This window comes from Bos mutus, chromosome 17, assembly GCF_027580195.1.
Source record: "Bos mutus isolate GX-2022 chromosome 17, NWIPB_WYAK_1.1, whole genome shotgun sequence".
Classification (NCBI taxonomy): Eukaryota; Metazoa; Chordata; class Mammalia; order Artiodactyla; family Bovidae; genus Bos; species Bos mutus.
This window is the reverse complement of record NC_091633.1, coordinates 37,602,048-37,625,386: the sequence shown is the minus strand read 5'-3', so window position 1 is coordinate 37,625,386 and position 23,339 is coordinate 37,602,048. Positions and strand designations below refer to the sequence as shown.

The window sequence follows — 23,339 nt, the reverse complement described above, 5'->3', positions numbered from 1 at the left end:
AAGAAAGCCTGGATAGGCGGGGCTGCAGGGGAGATCGGCGAGAGCGGCCTTAGCAACGGTTTGCTGGCGGTGAGGTACCGTTGGGCAGCTCGGCTGGCAGGTAAAGCTAGGAGGTTCCGGCCTGGGGCGCCGGTTGGAGACATGGTGAGTGCGAAAGTGCAACTTCTTATTGGGGCTGAGGCTGAAGTTTCTCCCTGAAATAAGGAATTCTGTTTGCTTTTTGAAATGTATTATTCGCCTCCTTTCATTATCCTCGAGTGTCATTAGTAACCCCTCCATTCGTCGCCGAATAGAAGCGCAGTGTCCGTGGCTCTAGGGACGGAAGAGCGGTTCTCCAGTTTATTTTTTCCCCTCTTCAACCCCAGCAACCGTTTTACCAATGGCGTTGGAGACAGGAACCACTTGCTAGCCAGAAACGAGTTGAATACAGAGAATAAGAGGCTTTAAAACTGTTGAAGGATATGGGCCTCTAGGAAAGACATCCGGAACCCTGAAAAAACTGGCCGGGGAAGCTACGACCTCTGCCATTGGAACTACTGAAGACCAGACCAGTGTAGCTGCCGTCCAGGCATGAAGAATTCGCTGCTACTACGACCAACTCTTAAGATATGTGAAGCTGGTGTCTAGATATGCAGTGACATGGAATCTCTGATACTACTGCCTCTTATCCCAGAGCTGAAGACATGATACTGAAATGAGGCTACAGCAGAAAATGGCAGATAGCAGGAAGATGACCTCCATCTTCCCTGTATATTGATAATTGGTCCAACCTTTATTCTTCTCCAGATCCCTGGAGTAATTTTTTTAACCTGAAAAATGTATTTTTTTTTTCATTTCCCAGTCTTCAATATAGAAAAGTACTTGAGAAGGTGGGAAAAGATACGATGTTTCAATCAACCATATCTCATACATTTTATTATGAGACTTACAGGCACAGATGAAAGTAAATATGCCTTAAACACTGCTGTTCGGATATACCAAGTAAGGCCATTAAACACTGCTGTTTGGATATACCAAGTAAGGCCAATTTTTTCCCATATAACATATACTATTCTGGCATGTCTTCTTTGCCTTTTCTGCTTCTCAAAGGGCACTAAGTTGAAAGAAAACCCCAAGATGTAAAAAAGAACCAGGCTTTCCAGCAAGATATATATTTATAACTAAAAGCATGAATGTTAGCAAAGGGAAAGGGGAAAATTCTTGAGGTTCATTATATGGAATAGGATGCTTGACTATATTTATTATACTTAGTCCATTAATTCTGGTTCTGGTACTTGTCCCAGTTACACAGTTTATCTTTCACCCACATGTGTATTTATTACAGGCATCCAGACCAAGTTCAGACCAATGGAAAAAAAATGCAGCAAAAATTGAATTGAATGAAACTCAAAAGCAAGAAATTAAAGAGGCCTTTGATTTATTCGATGTTGATGGGTCTGGAACCATAGATGTGAAAGAACTGAAGGTTCTGAAATTACTTCTAATTCTGAAACATTTGAAAAACTTTATCATTGATTTATTGCAAACTTTAAGTCTTTCATTAACAGTAGCTTTCTGAAAGCTTGATATAAAATCTCTTAAGTGCAGACACCTACCCCTTTAGTGTATAGATCTGGCCTACACTAACCGAAATAGTATCTTGTTAAGTATTTTACTCTTGTTTTATGAATGAGTAGGTCAAAGCCTTAGTGATAAAGAACCTGCTTGCCAGTTCAGGAGACATAAGAGATGCAGGTTGATCTGTGGGTTGGGAAGGTCCCCTGGAGGAGGGCATGGCAACCCACTCCAGTACTCTGGCCTGGAGAAGCCCATGGAGCCTGGCGGACTACAGTCCATAGGGTCGCACAGTTAGACATGACTGAAGTGACTTAGCACTCACGCACACAGGCCAAAGCCCATCATGAGATTGAAACCTAAGCATGCTGATCTGACTTTCTAGGTTTAAGCTGCTGCTGCTAAGTCACTTCAGTCGTGTCTGACTCTGTCCAACCCCACAGACAGCAGCCCACCAGGCTCCCCCATCCCTGGGATTCTCCAGGCAAGAGCACTGGAGTGGGCTGCCATTTCCTTCTCCATTGCATGAAAGTGAAAAGTGAAAGTGAAGGCGCTCAGTCATGTCCAACTCTTCTCGACCTCATGGACTGCAGCCCACCAGGCTGCTCCATCCATGGGATTTTCCAGGCAAGAGTACTGGAGTGGGGTGCCATTGCCTTCTCCAAGTTTTAAGCTGCTGCTGCTAAGTCACGTCAGTCGTGTCCGACTCTGTCCGACCCCATGGACAGCAGCCCACCAGGCTCCCCCATCCCTGGGATTCTCCAGGCAAGAGCACTGGAGTGGGCTGCCATTTCCTTCTCCAATGCATGAAAGTGAAAAGTGAAAGTGAAGTCGCTCAGTCGTGTCTGACTCTTAGCGACCCCATGGACTGCAGCCTACCAGGCTCCTCCGTCCATGGGATTTTCCAAGCAAGAGTACTGGAGTGGGGTGCCATTGCCTTCACCAAGGTTTAAGCTAGTCCAGAGTAAAAAAGAGAGACTGTAGTAATTAACAGGTAATTTAAGAGCTAGGAATGAGACTGTGGCCTATTATAACTTATCTACTTTCTATTTCAGATTGCAATGCGGGCCTTAGGATTTGAGCCGAAGAAAGAAGAAATTAAAAAGATGATAGCTGAAACTGACAAAGAAGGAATTGGCACCATTAGTTTTGAAAAATTTTTTGCCATAATGAGTGTAAAAATGGTATGGTAGTGATTTTGTTTTTCAGTGAAATACAAGCAATAGCCTTCTACATTTTTTGGCTGGAGCAATCAGAGGAAAATATAACCATCTTTAAAGATGGGTAGGATTTAGACAGATAGGCATAACAAGATTAAAGACATTTTCAGGGTAGTAATGAAGACTGTCCAGTGTGAGAAGAGGATTTTTGTTAGGAAATAATAAGGATAGAGAGAATGGGGCCAGCATTTTGAAGCCTTGAAATCAGCAATTTATTGCCTCTTTTTCTCAGGCATAATCCTAGAGAGCACTGAATGAGACAAAATGCGTATTGTCTTGGAGCTTACATATTTGATAAGGGATCTCAGTTACCTGAGGTCAATAAGAGATAGATTCTCTTTGTCACTCTGTGGCTCTTCCACTTAAATAAACCCTGAGTTTCAATACCTTGAGGGCAGATGTGAATGCACTGGAATAATTGCCAAAAGTCAGAAGAGCAGTAAATAAAGCTCAGTCTACCTGCTATATTTCTGTTCTAGACCTCAAAGACCTATGCATCTAGACTGATAAATAAATGAAAGACTAATGACATTTAGTTGTTTTTGTTTTTAAAGAGTGAAAAGGATGAAAAAGAAGAAATACTGAAGGCTTTCAAATTATTTGATGATGATGATACAGGAAGTATATCACTGAACAATATCAAGAGGGTTGCTAAGGAACTAGGGGAAAATTTAACAGATGATGAACTTCAGGTAAATTTCACTTATTTGTATAATTATAATTTATAATTATACAATTTATATAATTTTTAGTTATATTCTTTGGTTATATTAATAAATTTAAAATTTGGTTTTGAGTGTGTATTTGAATGTTCATTTATATCATCCCTTTTTAGTAGATTTCACATATCCTATTTACCTTTCATTTTACAGGAAATGCTTGATGAGGCTGATCATGATGGGGATGGAGAAATAAACAAGGAAGAATTTTTGAAAATGATGCAAAAGACCACTCTTTATTAATGCTGTCTTTTGTGCCTTCTGGAAAGTTGTTAACACGTTTGTATTTGTTGTAAGTTCCATAATAGCTGAATGTATTCATTTTCAGTGTTTATATACACAAACTCTTGATGTCTAATCCATGTGAGAAGTTACATGTTGCTACCAGTATTTTGTTAAATCTATAACATCAAGAAATAAAATGTAGTGACTTCCTTAAACTATGAATCTGAAAAACAGTATTAATTACAAGTGCTGTTTTTAGAGCTCCAGGTTCTAAAACTTAGATTTTTTTAAAATTTATGGAAATTGGCCCCACATCATATGAATTTGGCAATCCAGCCATTACTTTCCCTATTATTTTCCTTTTGTGCAACTCTAAAAATGAACATTTGCTTTTTAACTGATTATTCAGATGTGTAAAGTCTTAAATAAAACTGTCTGGCAGCTTCATTATTTGCTAATTTTCTTATAAAGAAATTTAAAGCAGCACTTACATCATCCAGACTTTCCTACACATTTCTTTAATAGCTGTGTCCCTAGGACAGGTGCTAAAGATTTTACTTATGTTGTCTCAGTTATTATGTAGAAGCAGTACTAAACACACAGACAGTACTAACTCCATCCTACTACATATGAGAAAACTAAAGGTCAGAGAACTTAAATTTTAAAATTGCTAAAGATCTCAGAATTCACTTACTTTTATCCCAGAACAAATTAAAACTTACCTGGTTTTCCACATTTTCCTTCCTCTCCTGGGAGCAAGATCAAATCCAACAGTAGAGAGATAATTTAAGAACCTGCCATAAAGGTGGTTGACATTAGAGTAATGCTTACTAAAAGAAAAATCATCTCAATCACTAATCAACATCAGAGATTTTTGGATTGTCTGCTAGTAGAAAGGGTTATGAAGGATCCAATGAATTAGATGTGGATCTTACTGTGTCTAAATTGGCTGGTAGTTCCTGTGGTAGGCATCTTCTGAAGTGGTTCTCAGTGATCCTAGTTTCCTGGTATACCTGCCCTTGTGTAATCCCTTTGTTGAGTGTGGGTGGAATAGATCTAGTGAATGGCTACTAATGAACAGAATATGGCAAAAATCATGGGCTGTCTCTTCCAATATTAGGTCTTAAAAGCCTGTGACTTCCCTCTACTGGCACTCTCCTGACTTTTTTTTTTTTTGCTTGCTCTAGCGAAGCAAGCAGCTGTGTTTTGATCTGCCCTATGAAAAGGAACACATAGCAAGGAGCTAAGCGTTGGAGGAACCTAGGCTTTCAGTCTGTCAACAAAAAACTGAATCCTGCCAGCAACCATTTGAAGGTGCTTGAAAATAGATCCCTCTCTAGTTGATCTTAGACTGCAGCACCTGTTGGCATCTTCATTACAACCAGTGAGAATCCCTGAAGCAGAGGATTCAGTTAAGCCATGTCTGAACTCCTGAACATCAGAAACTCTGAGATGATAAAGGTTATTTTAAGCTACTAAGTCTTGGAGTAATTAGTTACATAGCAAGGAATAACATAGTCCCTCATCTTGAAGCTCCGGTGTTGACATCTTACCTGTTGAATTGCTTGATATACAAGTAAGTAACAATTAAAACTATCCATACTAAAGAATTGATGCTTTTGAACTGTTGTGTTGGAGAAGACTTGAGAGTCCCTTGGACTGCAAGGAGATCCAACCAGTCCATCCTAAAGGAGATCAGTCCTGAATATTCATTGGAAGGACTGATGCAGAAGCTGAAACTCCAATACTTTGGCCACCTGATGCAAAGAACTGACTCTTTACAAAATACCCTGATGCTGGGAAAGATTGAAGGCGGGAGGAGAAGGGGACGACAGAAGACAAGGTGATTGGATGGCATCACCGACTCAATGGACATGAGTTTAGTGAACTCCGGAAGTTGGTGATGGACAGGGAGGCCTGGCATGCTGCGATTCACGGGGTCACAAAGACATGACTGAACTGAACTGAACTGATACTAAATAAAGAGAAGATTAATTAGACTTATCACATGAGAATATAACCATATAGCAACACCATTTATTAGGATGCTTCTGTTTTCTGACTACTCACTTTCAACCACATATATGAAACAGCAAATTTTCTCCCTCATCTTTGTAGCTTGGTGCCTTAGTCTGTTTGGGCAGCTATAACAAAATACCACAGAATAAACCATAGAAATATATCTCTCATGGTTTGGAAGTCTGGAAGTTTGAGATCAGTCAGGACAGCATGGTCAAGTAAGGGCTTTCTCCATTGGAGGCTTTTCATTGGAAGAGGTTAGGGAGCTCCATGGGATCTCTTTTATAAGAACGCTAATCCTATTCATGAGAGCTCCACCGTCATGACCTGAGCATTTCCCAAAGGCCCCACCAACAAATAGCATCACCTTTGGGGGTTAGGATTTAAACATATGAGTCCAGGATTTGGGGGTGGGGGGAGGCACACATAAATATTCAGACCATAGCACTTGGATATTAAGAGAACTTCAGCCCACCAATGAGCGGACTCCTAAAAATTTTCTATTAAAGGTAGTTCCTGCAACCCTGAAGCTGACGCTCAAATGACCCTTTCCTCAGAGCCATTGATTGTTATAAATGTCCTGGAGTTCTGATTGATATTTTAGTTGCTAACAAGCAGGTTGTTGGCACTGAAAGTAACTACTGGGCTTCAGGCAGCACTAAAATAGGGGATGATTTCAAGGCTGGTGCTGATAGAATCTTGACAACTATAAAAACAGACTAACAACAAACATCAAAATGGATTAAAATGCATATTGGATGGATCACAATCAGACCTGGGAATAAGCAGCAAGCCAAGGAAACAAGAATATGTAGCAAAATCTAAACAATTTTTTAATTATTAAAGAAATTGAATCTGAAAATTAAAATTGTTCCTACAAAGGAAACTCTAGTTCCAAAGAGTGTGTTGGTGATTTCTGCCACTTAATGAAGAGAATATTTAATTTTTCCAGAGAACAGAAATAGAAATAACTCTTCCAAACTTGGTTTGTGAGGTTAGCAAAACTTTTTTACCAGAAGCTACAAGGACAATGCATTTTTAACCAAGTTAGGTTTGTTTCAGAAAAACAAGATTTATTTAGCATTTGAAATTTGATCAATGTAATTAATGTATCACATTTTAGAATAAAAACCAAAAATCATGTAATCATTTCAGTAGGGAAAAAAGTGTTGCACCTGATAAAATTTAAACTCTATTCATTATAAAAGCTGTGGCAAACCAGGAATAGGAGAGAATTTCTGTTAACTGTATGAAGGTATCTTCAAAACCTTAAAACATCATCTTAATTGCAAAACATTCAAATCTTCCTCTCTGAGCTGAGGATTAAGAACAGAATGTCCTTTATCGCTAACTTCTGTTCAACACTGTACTGATGAGCTAGTCAGCAGAGGAAGAATAAAGTTCTTTTTATTTGCAGATGACATGATGTATACACAGAGTATTCAAAAGAACTTAGACATTGTTGGATGCAAGGTGGTTATATTAAATGCAAATATAATACAATTGTATTTTCACATACCAGGTACAAATAACTGGAAAATGAAAAATTTAAGCGACTAATATAATAGTTTTTATAAAAATTTATATATAAATTTATAAAATAAAATATAAATTTATATAAAAATATAAAAATCCCATGGGTAAATCTAATGAAGATACAGAAATCTTCTATATCAAAATTTGTAAAAGAATATGGAGACAAAGAAGACTTTAATAAAAAGAGGAATATTAAATTTTATTCATGGATTAAAAAACTATATTATAAAGATGCCAGTTCTCCCAGTATTGATTATAGATACAGTGCAAACAAAAACCTAGCCTGTGTGGAAAATGACAAGCTGAATCTAAAATTTATGGAAATCCAAGAGATCAATACACACTTGAAGAACAAGGTGAGAGGACTAGCTTGCCTGAATATCAAGATTTACTATAGAGCCACAGTTGATGAAATACTGTGTGATTTTTTGTTTGTTATTGGCCGCACCTGCATGCCATGGGGATCTTAGTTCCCTGACGTGGTATCGAACCCGTGTACCCTGCAGTGGAAGTTCTGAGTCTTAACTACTGGACCACCAAGGAAGTCCTATAAAATAGTATGGGGTTGATTAGGAAAGAGGAATGAACCAATTGAATAGAACAGAAAGTCCTGAAACAGAATAATACATTGATTTAAGAGAAATCATGACTGTGCACATCAGTGAGACATTTTCATTATAATGAATGGTTCTGAGTCAACAGAATATCCATAAGGAATAAAAGAAAACATGATCTCAAACTCCCATCATACATTAAAATTAATTGTAAATGATTGCCAATCTATATATGGAAAGAATATAAAGCTTTCAGGAGATAACCTAGGAAAATACCATCATAATCTTGAAATCAGATTCTTAATTAGGATACAAAAAAGCACTAACTTTAAATGAAAATAAATGGATAAATTGGACTATATTATAACTAAGAACTTCTCTTCATAAAAAGAAAATATGAAGGGACTTTGTTGGCAGTCCAGTGGTTAAGTTTCCAAGCTTCCACTGCAGGGGTTTGGTTCAATCCCTTGTTGGGGAACCAAGATCCCACATGCCACATGGTGTGGCCAAAAAAGTAAAAAATAAAAACCAACAGGTCAGAGAGAATATGAAGACGTAAGCTACTAAGTGGAAAGAGATATTTTCAATAAATATACCTGACTAAATACTTGTATGTAGAATATATGTAAATAACTGCTTAAAAATCAGGAAGAAAAAGATGTGCTCTTGTACTCAGTCATGTCTGACTCTTTGTGACCTCATGGACTGTAGCTTGCCAGGCTCCTCTGTCCATGGGATTTTTCCAGGCAAGAATACTGGAATAGGTTGCCATTTCCTCTTCCAGGGGATCTTCCCAACTCAGAGATCGAACCCACATCTCCTGAGTCTCCTATATTGGCAGGTGGATTCTTTACCACTGAGCTACCTGGGAAGCCCCAAGAAAAAGATAGCCCAATTTAAAACAATAAGCAAAAGACTTAAGCAGACATCATAGAAGGAGATACTCAAGTGGTCAAAAACCCATGAAAATTAATCAAAATAAGGAATGTTTTATGCTGAATAATGGCCTCTCAGGAGATATCCTTGTTGCTGAAAAATATGAATGTTATCTTCTTCTATGACAAAAAGGGACTTTGCAGATACAATTAAGGATCATGAGATAGATTTCCTGTATTATCTGGTGGGCCCTAAATGTAATCACAAGTGTCCATGTAAAAGAGAGGCAAAAGGACATTTGACACATAGAAGAGTAGGCAATGTAACACTGGAGGCAGAGTGACATGGCTAAGGAATGCTGGCAGCCACCAGGAGATGGAAGACTTAAGGGGTGGATTCTTACCTGTTAGCAGTGTATCCCTGCCAACTTCTTAATCTTGGCCCAAAAACTGATTTCAAATTTTTGGACTCCAGAACTGTGAGAGAATACATTTCTGTTGCTTTAAGCCATCAAGCTTATGATAATTTGCTTCAACGGCCACATGAAACTAATACAAGGGCCATGCAAATTACTGTCACCATGAGAGCATTCTAAATCTACCAGAATGGCTGAAACGGAAATAACCAGTCATTCCAAGTGTTGACAAGAATGTGAATCAACATGAATTCTCAACTACTGCTGTTAAGAGTGTAAATGCTTCAACTGCTTTGAAAACAGGTGGCATTATTCAATAAAGAGGAACATATGTTATGACCAGCATGCTTTCCTAGGAACATATCCAACAGAAATGTGTGCACGTATGGGCCACAAGACATATAAAAAATGCTCATGGTAGCAGTATACATTATAGCCAAAAACTAAAAATACTCTAAATGTCCATCAATAGTAGAATGTATAAAAATACATTTATATAGTTATCTATCTAGCTGCTGCTGCTGCTAAGTCACTTCAGTCATTTCTGACTCTGTGTGACCCCATAGATGGCAGCCCACCAGGCTCCCCCGTCCCTGGCAAGAACACTGGATTCTCCAGGCAAGAACACTGGAGTGGGCTGCCATTTCCTTCTCCAATGCATGAAAGTGAAAAGTGAAAGTGAAGTCGCTCAAGTCGTGTCCGACCCTCAGCGACCCCATGGACTGCAGCCTACCAGGCTTCTCCATCCATGGGATTTTCCAAGCAGGAGTACTGGAGTAGGGTGCCATTGCCTTCTCCGATCTATCTATCTAGCTTATGATAATGAAAAAAACAAAGTCACCTATATGCAACAGCATTGGAGAATTGCAAAAAGCATTGACTGAAAGAAGCCAGGAACAAAAGTATGTTCTCCATAAATGCAATTTCTCTAAAGTTCAAAACCCAGGCATATCTAAACTGTAAAGTTAGAAGTCACAATAGTGATTACCTTGGGGAAGAGGGAGGAAGCAGTAGATAGGAGGGGGCTTGCAGAGGATTTCTTAAGTGTTGGTAACTTCATATACCTTGGCTTGTGTAGTCATTACACAAGTGTTTACATTGCCTCAATCCACTGAGCTGTTTATTTGGTTTGTGCATTTGTGTGAATGTTGTACTTCAATAAAAAAAAGTTGAAAAAAACCATTCATGTCCACACTGTTAGGCATCATAAGTTTGTGTCACTTACACTGGTAATGTGGAGAGAGTCCTGTGTGAGGGAAGTTATTAGCCAACATGTTGATGGACTAGAGCAGGCTGCTAAACACTCAGCTGCAGAAGGATCTAGTGAACCTCCATTAGTTGTCCACTCCTATTAACCATCAGAGCCAATACTGGAAAGAAACTATGTTTGTAATGAATATGAAAACCTTTTTAATTAAATATAGCTCTGTTGAATCTTAGTTAGATCCCTTTTTTCAATACTAACATTGTTTACTTATGCCCTAATTTTTACTTAATTGATCTTGCTAGAGGTTTTATTAGAACTGTCAAAGAACAAACTTTTGAGTTTGTTTATCCTATTATATAGCGAAGGAAATGGCAACCCACTTCAATATTCTTGCCTGGAGAATCCCATGGACAGAGGAGCCTGGCAGACTACAGTCCATGGGGTCGCAAGAGTTGGACACGACTTAGCGACTAAACCACCACCACCATCCTATTGTATCTTTTCTATGCTATTAACTCTAGCTTTATTGTACCATTTCACACCACCATTTAGAATGACCACCATTAGACACTCTACAAAGAGCAAATGCTGGAGAGGATGTGCAGAAAAATCCTCCTGCACTGCTGGTGGGAATGTAAGTTGGTACAACCACTGTGCAAAACAGTATGGAGTTTCCTCAGAAAACTAAAAATAGAATTATCATATGATCCAGCAATCCCACTTCTGGACATATATCTAGATAAAACTCTAATTAAAAAAGATATATTCACCCTCATGTTCATAGCAACACTATTCACAGTAGTCTAGATATAGAAACAACCTAAATGACCATCCACAGATAAATGGATAAAGAAGATGTGGTACATATATTCAATGGAATACTACTCGGCCACGAAATAAGGCCATTTGCAGCAACATGGATGCAACTAGAGATAATCATACTAAGTGAAGTAAGTCAGAGAAAGACAAATACCATATGATGTCACTTACACGTGGAATCTAAAATATGACACAAATAAACATCTGTTGGAGAAGGAAATGGCAACCCACTCCAGTATTCTTGCCTGGAGAATTCCATGGACAGAGAAGCCTGGCAGGCTATATAGTCCATAAGATCGCAGAGTCGGACGTGACTGAGCGATAATCAAACCTATCTGTGAAATAGAAACAGACTCACAGACATAGAGAACAAACTTGTGGTTGCCAAGGGGGAGGAAGTTGGAGGAGAGATGGACTGGGAGGTTGGGGTTAGCAGATGTAAGCTTTTTATATATATGGGATGAGTAAACAACAGTTCAGTTCAGTCGCTCAGTCCTGTCCGACTCTTTGCAACCCCATGAACCACAGCACACCAGGCCTCCCTGTCCATCACCAATTCCTGGAGTCTACCGAAATTCATGTCCATTGAGTCGGTGATGCCATCCAACCATCTCATCCTCTGTCATCCCCTTCTCCTCCTGCCCTCAATCTTACTCAGCATCAGGGTCTTTTCAAATGAGTAAACAACAAGGTTCTACTATATAGCACAGAAAATTATAGTCAGGATCTTATGACAAATCATAATGGAAGAGAGTATTAAAAAATAATGTATACGTATGATTATATAACTGAATAACTTTGCTGTACAGCAGAAATTAACACATTTTTTAATTAATTTTTTAATTGAAGGATAATTGTTTTACAGAATTTTGTTTTCTGTCAAACATGAATCAGCCATCTAAAGTGAAAGTGAAAGTTGCTCAGTTGTGTCCGATTCTTTGCAACCCCATGGGCTATACAGTCCTTGGAATTCTCCAGGCCAGAATACTGGAGTGGGTAGCCTTTCCCTTCTCCAGGGGATCGTCCCAACACAGGGATTGAACCCAGGTCTCCTGCATTGCAGGCAGATTCTTTACCCACTGAGCCACATATCCCCTCCCTCTTGAAACTCCTTCCCTTCTCCTTCCCCATCCCACCTCCCTAGGTTGTTACAGAGCCCCTGTTTGAGCTTCCTCACTCATACAGCAAATTCCCATTGGCTATCTATTTTACATATGGGAATATAAAAGTTTCCATGTTACTCTCTCCATATATCTTATCCTCTCCTTCCCCTGCTCTTTTGCATAAGTCTGTTCTCTATATCTGTTTCTCCATTGCTTCCCTACAAATAAATTCATCGGTACCATCTTTCTAGATTCCATATATATGTTAGTATACTATATTTACCGTTCTCTTTCTGACTTACTTCACTCTGTATAATAGGCTCTAGGTTCATCCACCTTCTTCAGTTCAGTTCAGTTCAGTCTCTCCGTCGTGTCCGACTCTTTGCGACCCCATGAATTGCAGCACGCCAGGCCTCCCTGTCCATCACCAACTCCCGGAGTTCACTCAGACTCACAGCCATTGAGTCAGTGATGCCATCCAGCCATCTCATCCTCTGTCGTCCCCTTCTCCTCCTGCCCCCAATCCCTCCCAGCATCAGAGTCTTTTCCAATGAGTCAGCTCTTCACATGAGGTGGCCAAAGTACTGGAGTTTCAGCTTTAGCATCATTCCTTCCAAAGCAATCCCAGGGCTGATCTCCTTCAGAATGGACTGGTTGGATCTCCTTGCAGTCCAAGGACCTCTCAAGAGTCTTCTCCAACACCACAGTTCAAAAGCATCAATTCTTCGGCGCTCAGCTTTCTTCACAGTCCAACTCTCACATCCATACATGACCACTGGAAAAACCATAGCCTTGACTAGATGGACCTTTGTTGGCAAAGTAATGTCTCTGCTTTTCAACATGCTATCTAGGTTGGTCATAACTTTCCTTCCAAGGAGTAAGTGTCTTTTAATTTCATGGCTGCAGTCACCATCTGCAGTGATTTTGGAGCCCCCCAAAATAAAGTCTGACACTGTTTCCACTGTTTCCCCATCTATTTCCCATGAAGTGATGGGACCAGATGCCATGATCTTAGTTTTCTCAATGTTGAGTTTTAAGCCAACTTTTTCACTCTCCACTTTCACTTTCATCCACCTTCTTAGAACTGATCAAATGCATTCCTTTTTATGGCTGGGTAATATTCCATTGTATACATGTACCACAGCTTCTTTATCCATTCATCTGTCAATGGACATTTAAGTTGATTCCAAGTTCTAGCTATCATAAATAGTGCTGCAATGAACACTGGGGTACATGTGTATTTTTCAGTTTTGGTTTCCTCAGGGTATATGCCTAGGAGTGGGATTGCTGGGTCATACAGTGTTTTTTCCTTAGTTTTTTAAGGAATCTCCATACTTTCTTCCATAGTGGCTGTATCAATTTACATTCCAATAGAACAAGAGGGTTTCCTTTTCTCCACACCTTCTTCAGCATTTATTGTTTGTAGACTTCTTGATGAAGGCCATTCTAACTGGTATGAGTTGATACCTCACTGTAGTTTTGATTTCCATTTCTCTAATAACGATCCCTGGGTTGAGAAGATCCCCTGGAGGAGGGCATAGCAACCCACTCCAGTATTACTGCCTGGAACATCCCCATGAACAGAGGAGCCTGACAGACTATATATACAGTCCATGGGATCACAAAGAGTTGGACACTACTGAGCGAACTAAGTTCAGCACAATAATAAGTGATGTTGAGCATCTTATCATGTGTTTGTTAGCCATCTGTATGTCTTTGGAGAAATGTCTGCTTAGGTCTTTCTCCCACTTTTTGATTGGGTTGTTTGTTTTTCTGGTATTGACTTGTACAAGCTGCTTATATATTTTGGAAATTAATCCTTTGTCAGCTGTTTCATTTCCTATTATTTTCTCCCATTCTGAGGGTTGTTTTTTCACCTTGTTTATAGTTTCCTTTGCTGTGCAAAAGCTTTTAAGTTTAATTAGGTCCCCCTGTTACTCTAGGAGGTGAGTCATGGAGGATCTTGCTTTGATTTATGTCACTAAGTGTTCTGCCTATGTTTTCCTCTAAGAGCTTTATCAGAAATTAACACAACGTTGTTAATCAATGAAACTTCAATTAAAAAAAAAAGGAACAAGGAAAATAGTGATTCTTTTGGTATAGCTGAAAAAAAAAAAATGTCCACGAATTCTTTGATATTCCTCCTATCAACAGGAGGACTTTTAGTCTTCCTTTGAATATGGGTTGCCCCTAGTGACTCGCTTCCAACCAACAGAATATAATGGAATGACACATGACTTCTGAAGATAGATTAGTAAAAGTGATATAGCTTCTGCCAGGCTCTCTAAGCATCCAGCCCAGCCACCATGCTTTGTCAAGCAGCCATGTAGACCAGCCACAAGTAGGTATTCTGGGCATGACCCCATGGAGTTTCTAGCCCATAGCTAATATTAACAAACTAGCCAAGCAAGTTAGCGAGCCTTCAGATGGATCCACAGTCCAGACTTTGAGCCATTCTAGCTGATTCTGAGTGGAGACAAGATGTCCCCACCGAACTCTGTGCAAATTACAGATTTTTAAGCAAAGTAAATGCTATGATTGTTCTGAACCAGTAAATTTTGGAGATCCTAGACTTACTACAGTTTACCTTTAATTAGTACTTTTACCAGTTCCCCCCATATAGAATTTTATATTATAATCAAAAGTTTAACTCCATTTATCTCTCTCTTTTACTGTGCTATTGTCATATATTTTACTTCTATACATATTCAAATCCCCACAAGATATTATAAACCAGTCTGTATTCATTTAGATTACCCACATACCTTTCTGGTGCTCTTCATTCCTGATGGTTCCATCTGAGATTATTCTCTTAAGCCTGAATAACTCCATAGTATTTGTTAACATAGACATCTACTGGTGATAAACTTAGCTTTTCTTTGTCTGAAAAGGTCTTAATTTTTGCCTTCTTTTTTTGAATAATATTTTTATTTTGTACACAATTCTAGGTGAGAAGGTAGGAAGGATTTTTGTTCTTTTACATTTTCACGCCATTCCATTGTGTTCTGATTTCCATCGTTTCTGTTGTAAAGTAGGCACATTCTTTATTGCTGCTTCTTTGAAGGTAATGTGTGGGTTTTTTGTTTCCCCCTCTGAGTGCTTTAAGATGCTTCCATTTGTCTTTGTTATTAGCAGCTTAACTCTGATGTAGCCAAGTGTGGTTTTCTTTATACTTTCATTCTACATGAGGCTCATAGTATAGCTAGATTCTGTGGTTTAATGTCTTTTGTTAACTTGGAAACATTTTTAGCTAATATTTCTTCAAATATTGTTTCTGAACTATCATTTCCTCTCTATTTCCAGAACTCCAATATGCATGTTAAACTGTATCATTATTCTTCATATATATATCTCTTACACTCTTTTTTGTATTTTCTATTTCTTATTCTCTCTCGGCTTCAGACTATAGTTCAGTTACTTGTTTTCCGGTTTGCCAAAAGTTCTCTGTTCTGCCATATCTAATAGAATCCAGGTTTCTGTTGAAATTCTTCATATTTTATTCTGTTTTATTGAACCCATTTATTATTTTAATTTTAAGTCCTCTGTCTGATTACTTCAATATCTTCATTATCCCAGGCTTATTATTATTGTTATTTTTAATTGTGGCGTTTAGTTATTTGATGTTTTTTAGCCAGATATTGTAGATAAAAAAATTGGAGGGGTTATATTAATAAATGTTGTGATATTTCTCCACAGGAGATAGTTTTCTTCTAGTAGGTATATAAAATACAGAAGGTGACTAGTGAACAACCGCATTTGAAAAAAGAGGTTGGATTCAAATCTTTTATTCATGCTACCTTATTATTTATTCATAAGACTGATGAAATAGCAATATTAAGTAACAGTCATCGAGTGCTTTTTACATGTTAGGCACTGTTCTACCTCCTTTACATGGATTTTCTTAGTTAAGTCCTAGGCTTTCTGGGTACTGTCACCATCGTTTTGATTTTACAGATGAGGGAACTAAGAAAATGAGGATCTAAGTGACTAGTCCAAGATCATATGGATAGTAAATGGCTCCTTTGGACTCGGAGTCAGTGCTTCTAGCTCCACCCCTCTATTCTTAACCACTGTGCTCTGCTGCTCTCATCATTCCTTGGAACAGGCATCATGTTATAAATGGGAAAGGCTGATAAACCATATTCTGAGGAGAAAAACAGAAAATGAATTCAGTGGTTATTTTTGCTGTTGTTCGGAAAAATTAATGAAGCGATACTTAAGAGAAGTGATAAATCTGGAGAAATAAAACCAAAGAAAAAGATAACTTTTTAAAACAAAGGAATAGATTTAATTCTTTGTAGATTCAATAGTAGAGAGTCATGATATGGCCAAGAGTAGGCAGTCAAGACAAGCAGGTAACTTGGAAGATCAGAGACTAATTACAGTAACAAAGTTATTGATATTTTGTGTATAGGCACCCCCCCACCCAATATTTTCCCTTGTGTTCTTGGTGATGGTTCATTCTAACCAGGAAATTTTAAATTACAAATTTAAATATTTGTTAAATAAACAAAAGAAAGAAGTAATATTCTAATATTAAGAGCTCATATAGTACACCTGTGGTTAATTCATGTTGATGTATCACAGAAATCAAACCACTATTGTAAACCAATCATCAGTCAATTAAAATAGATAAATATTTTAAAAAATGAACTCACACAAATTTCTCTTACCCATGGGAGTCAGAGGGTTGGTCTCACGTAATGGAGCATGGAACAGTCTCTCCACTAGAGGGCGTTGAGGTTTTGTCTCAGTTTGGTGAGTGATGGCCTGGTTTGATATATGCTTATCCTCAGAGTTTGACCTAAATTAGTGAAGGATTTAAAGAAAGATCAAAATTAAAGATATAATTTATCTAGCACAATTTGAGGGAAAATGTATAGAAGCTGTATTATTATTTAACATACTTTCTTGGTAAGTAGTTATTTATGTTAATAAAAAGTCAAGAGTTTCACTTAAAACTAAATCTGACACTATTCAAAATGTAAGCCATGGAATATACTATTTGAAGATTTTAAAAAATGGCTAAATTCTCCCTCCAACACAATTTTGACATTGTCCTCTATCTGAGGTAAGAATCCAATTATTTCATGAAAATATGACTAAAATGGGACTCACTAGACTGTTGACAATGGTTACTTCTAGGAGAGGAGAGTGTGATTAGGGAGAGGGTGAAGATGTCTGCATTTTATACACCATAGCTGTGTATGAGCTAAAGTTTTATGAACATAAAGCTTATAATTTAAAGTTTTAAAAGTGCAATTGCATTTAAAACTTGGTTAGGAAACTATTATAAAAATGAATTGGAAATACAAGTCAAGGGAATCCCTTGGTGTTCTTGTGCTTAGGACTCTGTGCTTTCGCTGCTGAGGGCCCAGGTTCAGTCCCTGGTTGGGGAACTAAGATCCTAGAAGCCACAAGGCATGGCAAAAAAAGAAGAAGAAATATAAGTCAATATAACCTGCTTAAGGATTTACAAATACAGTGTTCAAGTAATATTAATAAGCATCCCACAATACAACATCAAAAAGGAAGGAAGGGTGCTGTTACGCTGTTTACCTTAGCATCTCTTGGGTTGTGTGCTGGATAATCATATAGACTCTGAACTCTTGCAAAATGAAACATTTAATTTTTTCTAGCTCCAGTTTAGTTGAGAGTGGAACACTTTTTTCCTTCATGCTTAACAAAAGACTCAATAACACAGTTCTATAACACTCAGTTTGGGAAAAAGCAACATACAAAAGAACTAAGTTCAGTTCAGTTCAGTCGCTCAGTTGTGTCCGACTCTTTGTGACCCCATGAATCGCAGCACACCAGGCCTCCCTGTCCATCACCAACTCCCGGAGTTCACTCAGACTCACGTCCATCCAGCCAGTGATGCCATCCAGCCATCTCATCCTCTGTCGTCCCCTTCTCCTCCTGCCCCCAATCCCTTCAAAAAATGAACACTTACAGTCAAAGTAAATTATGTCCCAGAATGGGGTCCTTTAACTTTAAAATTAAAGGGAAACATATAGGTGCATTGGTTACATTGTTTCCTTCTGTCATTTTATTAGAAATATGTAAATACATTTTACTTCTCTTAGGAATATATTGTGGATAAATCAAATATCAAACCATATAAAATATAAGAAGTAGAACGCTATAAATGCGAGTAACAACCTCATACTATCACTGGCTAACACTCTTGAACTACTGTGTTCTGAGAAGTGTCTGATAATGGGATGGAAACTGTGTCAGGGCCTTCACGTTTTCCCTGCTAACCCAAGCACTACGGCCATCCTTCCTGCCCAGAGAACTAGAGTTAAAACATCTGTTCTCCAACCCAGCAGGGAAATGTCACAGAGGCATCTAGCCTGAGGACACAGAGCATGTAGAAAGAGAATGTTTTAGAAATACTAATTATCAAGATAGAATTAAAAAAACAAATTTCAAACAACCAGATAAATAGGAGGCTAAGTTGTGTGGGGGTTTTTTTGGAAACAGAGATAGGGCTCTGATGATGGAAGCAACAGGTGAGAACACTGTGGAAAACACACTTTGGAGAACCAGTAAAATCCAGACAATGGAAAAAAAAAAAAAGGTAATCTGATTTGAGCAAGATGAGAGACCATTCTCTTCTCTATGGCTGGCCTAGGGTGTGTGTCTGTGTGTGACCCAGTCACTGTACGTGAGTAATAGCATCTTTCCCCAAGTGTGTATTTTTGGTAAATTTGAAGTATGAAACTATGCATAACTTGCATATTTAGTCATTATTTCTCAAAATAAGTTCAATCTTCCTCCAAGTCTTTTTTATTTACTTATTTATCTTCTAGGAAATGTAGGTTAAAGGATACCATCAAGTGTCTGAAGTGGGTCAACACAACCTAATCAACGCAGCCAAAATTCCTCACCCCAACTACATAAAACATAATAAAATGCATCTGATAATGGATTTGTTTTTTCTTCTTTGGTCTGTATATGTTAGGTGTTGCAAAACCAATTCTTATTCTTAATGTCCCTGAATATTTTCTACTTATTATTTCAGAATTATATTGTGGCATCCTTCATGTCATCCTTTTTCTTTTTTAAAGAAATTCAATTATTTAGATTAATTTAGAAATTCAGTATAATGACCACTCTTTCTCATGCTGTTAATCCATGTTTAGATTTACCAACCTTTCAATTGCTTTGGAAAATTTCTAGATCAGTAATCTTGCTTCTATATATTCTTTTGTTTGAAACTGGAAAATCTGAACGCTGCTCAGGAGGGCTGACATCCGTGAGTGAGTAAAACAGGTGATGTGATCATGGAATGTGGTTTGGAGGACAGGGAGGGTTCAGGGGGTTCAAGCATTCCCTTCCACAGTTGGACAGGATTTGGAGTATTTCTGGCTTAGATGATCAAGTTGGAGTCCTTGTCCCTATAACAAGCAATTAACAGACAGAGGGTACACCATAGAAAAAAACAGCTACTTTCTAATCCTCGAGTTACAAGTTGGTCACTTTGGTCATGACAGCTACCTTCTCTGGGCTTTCTATTGCAGCATATACAAAAGGTAGATAAGAAAACTATCTATCTAAAATGTACTCTTGTACTGTTTGAAACCAGATGATAAGGGAAAACAACCTTTATTTATGAAATATGTGAAACCCACAAGTAATTAACAGATACTATGCATTTACCACTTAGATTTGAAAGATGTAAACAATCTGCTGAAACTGGCACAAATCTCATTTCGTATTGAAAAATAAAACATTACAGATATAGCAAAAATCACCCCCTTGCCTTAAGTATCATTTTTACCTCCCTTCTCAGAAGTTCTTGCATATGTTTGTACTTTAATTATAACAAATATGTACCTCTAAATTTATAAACTATTATTTTGGGTGTTTTGAACATTTCATGACAGTATATATAAATATATTTCATCAGCTTGATTTTTTTACTTGACATATTGTTGAGATTTATTTACATTGGTACATGCTAATATTGTTCATTCATTTCAACTGATCTATAGAATTCTGTTATGTGAACAAGATATTTCTTTCTCTAATGGAAGTCAGATGGTTTCCTTACTTTTACTATTAGGAACAATACTCTAATGAACATCTTTATATATTTCTTTCAGGCATATGCATAAGAACTTTTTTAGAATAGTCACTGTCTTAGTTAGCTTTGGCTGCTGTAACGAAATACCATAAGTTGGGTGGTTTAAACAGCAAAAATTCATTTTCTCACAGTTCTAGAGGCTGGACGTCCAAGATAAGGGTGTCAGCATGGTTGGATTCTGCTGAATGCTCTCTCCTTGGGTTGTAGATGGTCACTTCCAGCTCTATTTTCACATGGCAGACAGAAGGAGAGGAGAGCTCCTACCTCTTCTTTTCCTATCAGTTTAGGGCCCCACCTTAATGATCTCATTGTACCTTAATTACTTATTAAGGACCCTACCTCCAGATACAGTCCTTTGGGAGTTAAGGCTTCAATATATGAATTTTGGGCAAACACAATTCACTCTATAGTAGTCATCTAGTAGTAAAATTGTTGGGCCATATGAACTCTGCATCTTCAACTTCTCTAGATGTTTCCAAATTGATCTCCAAAGTGGCTATAATAATTTACACACTCTCCAGCAAGTATACAGATGAAGGGATATTTCTAACTAGAAGAACTAAACAATACCAAATGGAACATAGAGCACATCATCTTTTCAAATTATAACTTCTTTTTCCTGTTCCGCCAATATCTGGAAAGTCTTCTTCCAAGTAGCTCTCTATTGGCATCTGCAAATCACCTCTTTTGTTTGTAGTCATGGTACTACGTGGAGTGGTCTGCCCTCTTTACTTCCAGTATAAAAACTGCTGACCTTACTCTGTCTGATAGAGCTTCATTAGGGGGCAGTGATGTAGAACAGAACTTCTCAGTGGGTTCAAAGTGATAGCTAGAGTGTTTTCCCAGAGAAGCCAGGTCTTGTCTGGGACAAATGGAACAAAGAGAGTTTCAAATCCATTGTGGAGCAGCCCCTCAAGCTCCCAGTCATCTCTGATTCCAGCTGTGAAAAACCAATATTCTTTGACATTCACATCCCTCCACCCCACAAATAAGATATGTAATTTTCCTTAAAAATGGTTTGAACAGCATTGGATTCCCTCCCTCTCATTTACTCTGTCACTTCTCATCCCTAATTTAGCATCTTGCTTTCTTGTCTCTTCAGCACTCAGGAGACCCGTTTTCCTTTTGTTAATGTGATTCCTCCTCACACAAGCACAGGGAGGTTTTACTTGCTCCCTGAGGTACAAATGTGTGAATTGAGAAGAGTCTGATTAGAGAAAGACATGGTTTTCTTATGTTTCAATCATGCAGACAGTCTATGAATCAAAGGGATTTTTCAGAGTGAGTTAAGCAATCTATTTTCCTTCCCGTATGTGTCACCATTTTTCTGGAAACTTTTAGTTATCAGGTAAAACTTAACTTCAGGAGGTTCTCTGACAGCTTAATCATGTTCTACGCTGGATCCCATAGTGAAGCCAGAAAGCTGAAAGTGTTTGCCATTCTCATTTCCATGGCAACTGTCCGAAGGGCCAAATATAGGATCGCTGTTTTGCTGTAGGACCAGCCAAAGAAAGAACTGAGTGGTGAGGAAACCCCCTTTTAGTCAGAAACTCTTCTTTAGGAGGTCAAAGAGGTCAATTGAAAAATTAATGGAAAAGTACCAAACCATACCTTTACATGTATATTTGTAATGCTGTATTGTTCTTAACTAGGGAATTTTGCATCTGTGTCATAATGAATCCATTTCCCTTTCACCGTCCCTTGCTCCCTTTTTCCATGTCCGTCAGTCTATCCATTTCTTGTTCTTTCCACCTTAATGTGATATTCTCTCTAACCCAGAAGGAACTGGAAAAGTATTTTAAAATGAATACGTGTACCAGCTATGAATAATCCCATAATATATGTGGCTCTCTAAGTGATGAGCCAATAAACACCTGTCCAAGGAGTGCCGTGCAGACTCCCTGCACCACCTGAGTGACAAGAAAGCTTTCTTAGCCCGGCTAAATGTGGGGCAACTGAACAGTTTCCAGTTCTCCTGACCTAGATGTTGATTATTTATTCTCCAAGACTGAGTTTTTAGAGCATTTCTCTCATATTCAAGTAAGATTTTTTTTAAAGATAATCTACCATTACCTTTGGTATGAAATATCAAGAAATCATTATAATGCCTCCATTTGTGAAAGAAGGAGGAAATGTGTCTATGCCACACTGTTGGGAGATACATATAATACAGAAAAAAAGACTTGGGTTTAAGGTTGTTGCCACCTTCAAAGGAAAACCTGAATATTTCTGCATATCAGACTATTTGGCTTTTGATGGCCACAATCTTAAATCCTACTCCCTAGGAGCTCTTCTATATAAAAAGGATCTTAGAGTTTTATTTACATATTTACAAAAATAAAATATATACATAATGTGGCAAATAAACATCATTTTTATTGTTAGAAATTAATTTGAGACACTGGTCTGATTGTTATGAGGACACCTCTTTTAAAATCACTGAATAACTCGTTAGAATCCAGTCATTCATCAGCTCCTTTATTAGGGTCAAGAGAAACAGAGAATTAAGGCAGTTATCTATCTAGAATGAAACTCTGCATACCATTGCAACATAATTGTTTCTTTGATGTGTGTTCTTAGTTCTCATTCATTATTTCCTAAGTACTCATTTATCTGGAGAAGGAAATGGCAACCCACTCCAGTATTCTTGCCTGGAAATCCCCATGGACAGAGGAGCCCGGCAGTCTACAGTCCATGGGGTCACAAAGAGTTGGACACAGCTGAAGTGACTGAGCACTTACTTATCAAGTTTCTTTAGAGTTGGCCCTCCATATCCATGGGTTCCATATCATTCACAGATACAGCCAGACACGTATTGAAAATATTGGGGGAAAATAATTCCAGAAAGTTGCAGAAAAGGAAACTTGAATTTGCTTCATGTGGGAAATACTTACATAGCATTTACATTGTATTAGCTTATAAGTACCCTCGAGATGATTTAAAGTACACAAGAGGGTGTGCATAGGTTATATGCAAATGCTACTAAAGCCATTTTACATA

At 38.1% G+C, this 23,339-nt stretch overlaps 1 protein-coding gene across 2 annotated transcripts; it reads left to right on the top strand.

The window, feature by feature from the left end:
- The first annotated feature begins 4 nt into the window (after positions 1 to 4).
- Positions 5 to 4,165, top strand: LOC102285446 (centrin-4). Of its 2 annotated transcripts, XM_005899732.3 has the most exons (5): positions 5 to 144; positions 1,325 to 1,465; positions 2,610 to 2,738; positions 3,329 to 3,466; positions 3,647 to 4,165. In XM_005899732.3, the coding sequence occupies exons 1-5, from the start codon at positions 142 to 144 to the stop codon at positions 3,734 to 3,736; spliced, it is 501 nt and encodes a 166-aa protein (XP_005899794.1). In that variant the 5' UTR covers positions 5 to 141; the 3' UTR covers positions 3,737 to 4,165. The 2 variants fall into 2 exon arrangements, with proteins under 2 accessions (XP_005899794.1, XP_070241714.1); XM_070385613.1 differs by lacking the exons at positions 5 to 144; positions 1,325 to 1,465 and adding an exon at positions 203 to 1,017.
- Positions 4,166 to 23,339: the final 19,174 nt, after the last annotated feature.